Source organism: Eimeria acervulina, genomic scaffold (assembly GCF_000499425.1).
Source record: "Eimeria acervulina Houghton genomic scaffold, Eah_scaff388, whole genome shotgun sequence".
Taxonomy (NCBI): Eukaryota; Apicomplexa; class Conoidasida; order Eucoccidiorida; family Eimeriidae; genus Eimeria; species Eimeria acervulina.
In genome coordinates this window covers 1,963-6,163 of record NW_013549843.1, presented here as the reverse complement: position 1 = coordinate 6,163, position 4,201 = coordinate 1,963, and the positions used below count along the sequence as shown (strand labels likewise).

The window sequence follows — 4,201 nt, the reverse complement described above, 5'->3', positions numbered from 1 at the left end:
TATAATTGCTTTCTCTACAAACACTTGCATTTACGCCAAACTAAACAATGTTGTATTTAATTAATTAATTAATTTAATTAATTTTTATTTATTTATTTATATATATTATGTATTCAATTTATAATTATAATTATATTTATATTTATTCAGACATATTATAAATATCTTCGTCTCCTCGCAATTCTTTTGTTTTTAATTGTAATATCTGCTGATTAACAGTGCATATATAAATACATAGAAATGTATGAAGTACAAACGTCTATTTGTTTATTGCATTGTTATAATATATTGATATATATATAGAATTTATATTTATATTTATATTTGTTCAGATCTATTATAAATATCTTCGTCTCCTCGCTATTCATCATCGGCCTATCTTAACAGCAGTAGGCTGCGCTGTTGCTCAAAATTTAACAGCTGCAAATTCTGTTGTTTATTTTGCAATCGATATTTTTAAATTAGCCGGCATTCAAGACCCTTATCTTGCTGGAGCAGGAGTAGGGGCAATGAAAGTAAGATAATAATAATAATAATAATAATAATAATAATAATAATAATAATAATAATAATAATAATAATAATATTAATAATAATAATAATATTATTAATAATAATAATGATGTTATTATTGTTATTACTATTATTATTATTCTCTTTTATTATTCATCTCCTTGTTTAGCTGTATATTGCTGTCTTTGTTTGAATTAAAACCGTTGTTTATTTATATTTTTGCTTCTATCTTTGTATTATTATGCTTTATTAATATATTATTAGTATTTTACTATTATATTAATATATTTATAATATAATATTTATATATATATATATATTTATATATATCTGTATTCGTAGTTTAGGGTTTTTGGGTTATATATATAATATATAATATATATATAATATAATATATTATTCTTTATGAAAAAATAATATAATGATAATAATATAACTAATTAAATTAAGTTTGTTTATTTACCTCTCTATTGCTGTCTTTGTTTGAATTAAAATAATAGTTTTTATTGATATGTTTATATTTGCTATTTTATATATTATATTAATATAATATATAAAATTACAGATGCTTCTCTTGTTTGACTTGAAGTATATTACTGTCGTTGTCTGTTTTAAACAAAAGTTTAACTATAAATTATAATTTATATTATAATTTATAATTTATAATTTAATGATAATAATGAATCCTTGAGAAAACCATTATTAATGAACACAACATCCCCAAACCCTAAACCCTAAACCCTAAACCCTAAACCCTTGTATTTGGGGTGTATGTGCAGTTCATGGGAGTAATTTGCTGCATGTGTTTGGTCGAGAAGTTGGGTAGAAGACTTTTGCTGCTCGGCGGAACATTTGGTGCTGTTGTCTGCCACCTTGTTATTGCGGTCAGCTAAACCCTAAACCCTAAACCCTAAACCCTAAACCCTAAAGGAAGTGAGCACTGCATACAGGTGAATAGTAATTTGGTTGCATACAGACAGTTATAAGTCGCCTGCTATATATATATATATATATATGAATGCTTATTTGTATTTGTTAAGCAATATATATACGTATATATAATAATACAGTTATGTATAATATATATATATATATATATATATATATATATTTACATATATATATATTATTGTATGTATACAATAAACAAAGACTATAATCAATTTATTTATTTATTTATTTGTTTGTGTTTTTGCTGTTGCTGCTGTTATTTGCTGCAGTCTGGTTTCTTGCTGCAGCAGCAAGAAGCAGGTGTATCTGTTTTATCTTCAGAGGGTTTAGCAGCAGCAGCAGGAGACAGCAGCAGCAAACCTACAACTTTATTAGTCGTCGGTATGCTCGTGTTTATGTTCTGCTGGAATGTCTCCTGGGCTGCACTTATGTTTGTTGTCGCTAGCGAAGTAAGATAACAGACCTGCTGCTGCTGCTGCTGCTGCTGCTGCTGGTGCTGCTGCTGTTGCTGTTGCTGCTGTTGCTGATGCTGTTGCTGTTGCTGTTGCTGCTGATGATGCTGGTGCTGCTGTTGCTCCTGCTGCTGATGATGCTGGTGCTTCTGTTGCTCCTGCTGCTGATGCTGATGCTGCTGTTGCTGCTGCTGATGCTGCTTTTGCTGATGCTGCTGTTGCTGCTGTCGCGGGTGTTGCTGTTGCTGATGCTCGTGCTGCTGTTACTGCTGCTGAATAATATAAAAAACATAAATATATATTATATATATAGCAGAGCGCATTAATGCACTATAAATTATTAATTAAATTAAACAAATAAAATAAATAAAATAAATAAAAATAATAAATAATAAATAAATAAATTATGTAAATGCAGGAAAAGCAAAACAAATACACTATATTAATAATAAATTAATATATATATATATAGATATATTTATTTATTTATTTATTTATAATTAATTAATTAATTAATTAATTAATTAATTAATTAATTAATTAATTTATTTATTTATTTATTAATCAGGTACTGCCTAACTCTTGCCGAGGTGTAGGCATGGGTCTGACGATTACTGCGTTCTGGAGTGTCGCCTTTATAATGCAATCTGCACTAGAACCCCTCTTCGTAGCTATTTCTATTGCCGGTTTGTTTAATTAATTAGTTAATTAATTAATTAATTTATTTATTTATTTATTTAGTTTGTTTATTTTATTTGTTTAATTGCTCTCTAGGTGTATATGTCTGTAGTTTGTGTTTATTTGAGTGATGTCTCTTCGTAGCTATTTCTATTGCCGGTTTATTTATTTATTTATTTATTTATTTATTTATTTGTTTATTTATTTATTTATTTATATATTTATTTGTTTATTTATTTATTTATTTATTTGTTTGTTTATTTAATTATTCTCTAGGTGTATATGCTTGTTTATTTGTGTGCTGAGCTCTCTCTCTCTGTTGCTGTTTCTATTGCAGGCTTATTTATTTGTTTATTTCTTTTTTATTTATTTGTTTAATTTTATTATATATTTATTATTAATTTATTTTTATCTCTTTGTTTATTTGTTTACTTTTATCTTCATGTTTGCTTACTCCTTTATTTCTTATCTCTCTCTTTGTTTATTATTTATTATTTGTCTCAGTTTGTTTATTTGTTTATTTATTTTTTATATTTATTTATTTGTTTGTCTCTTCTTGCTTATTTGTTCATCACCCGTTGTTCATTCCTAGCTTATTGCTGCTGCTGCTGCTGCTGCTGCTAGTACTACTACAACATCAGCATCAGCAGCAGCACCACCACCACCATCACCATCACCAGCAGCATCAGCATCATGAGCATGAGCAGCAGCATCAGCAGCAGCAGCAGCAGCAGCAGCAGCATGAGCAGCATTATGAACAGTAATTGTTTGTTTGTTTGTTTGTTTGTTTGCTGTTGATATGCTCAGGGACGTTCTTTCTCTTCTCTGCTCTAAGCGCTCTGTCTGCTTTGTTTGTTTTCGTCTTCGTTCCTGAGGGCAGAGGTTTAACATTAGAAGATGTAGGTATGACTGAAGAAAGAAGAAAAAAAATAGAGCGGCATACTGCAGCAGCAGCAGCAGCAGCAGGAGAAGCAGCAGCTGCAGCTGGAGATGCTGCAGCCGCTGCAGGAGATGCAGCAGCAGCTGCAGCAACACCTACAGCAGAAAACAGCAGCAGCAACGATCACGATGCTGCAGTCACAGCCCCAGCAGATACGCAGCAGCAAACGAACAAAGACGGCAGCGAGCAGCAGCAGCAGCAGCAGCAGCAGCAGCAGCAGCAGAAGCACAGCAGCATTTCCCCCTTGGAGGTCGAAGCACCTCTAGTAGAGACCCACCACACTCAGCAGCAGAGCGCTGAGCAGCAACAGCACCAGCAGCAGCAGCAGACCACTGAGCAACAGCAGCAGCAGCAGCAGCAGCAGCAGCAAGGCTCAGCTTCTTCTAACGAAAGGCCCCGCGATGTGGGCATCGCTATTGACGGGATGCCTTGGAATGCACAGGAAACCTGATGAGGCCCCACAAAGCTAGCTAGCTGGCTAGCTATCTATTACTAGCTAGCTAGCTAGCTAGCTGTAGCTAGCTGGCTGCAGGAAGCAGATTTAAGAAAGCCGCCCTTTAAGGAGGAGATGTTTATTCGCTTTAGTGTTTATAGGTAGTACGGAGCCGCGTACCTAGCTAGCTAGCTAGTCAGCTAGCTAGCTAGCTAGCCAGTTAGCTAGCTAGCT

General features: G+C 32.5%; 1 protein-coding gene across 1 annotated transcript in view; it reads left to right on the top strand.

Annotated features, from left to right (window-relative positions):
* Window positions 1-3,985, top strand: part of EAH_00036170 (sugar transporter, putative) — a gene marked incomplete at both ends in the record, with an annotated part of 7,602 nt that extends 3,617 nt beyond the window's left edge. Inside the window, 5 exons of the mRNA XM_013395687.1 lie at window positions 333-515; window positions 1,293-1,397; window positions 1,734-1,913; window positions 2,485-2,602; window positions 3,402-3,985. Of these exons, the coding sequence (XP_013251141.1) occupies window positions 333-515; window positions 1,293-1,397; window positions 1,734-1,913; window positions 2,485-2,602; window positions 3,402-3,985 (1,170 nt within the window). The remainder of the gene's footprint in view (window positions 1-332; window positions 516-1,292; window positions 1,398-1,733; window positions 1,914-2,484; window positions 2,603-3,401) is intronic.
* Between the last annotated feature and the right edge of the window lie 216 nt (window positions 3,986-4,201).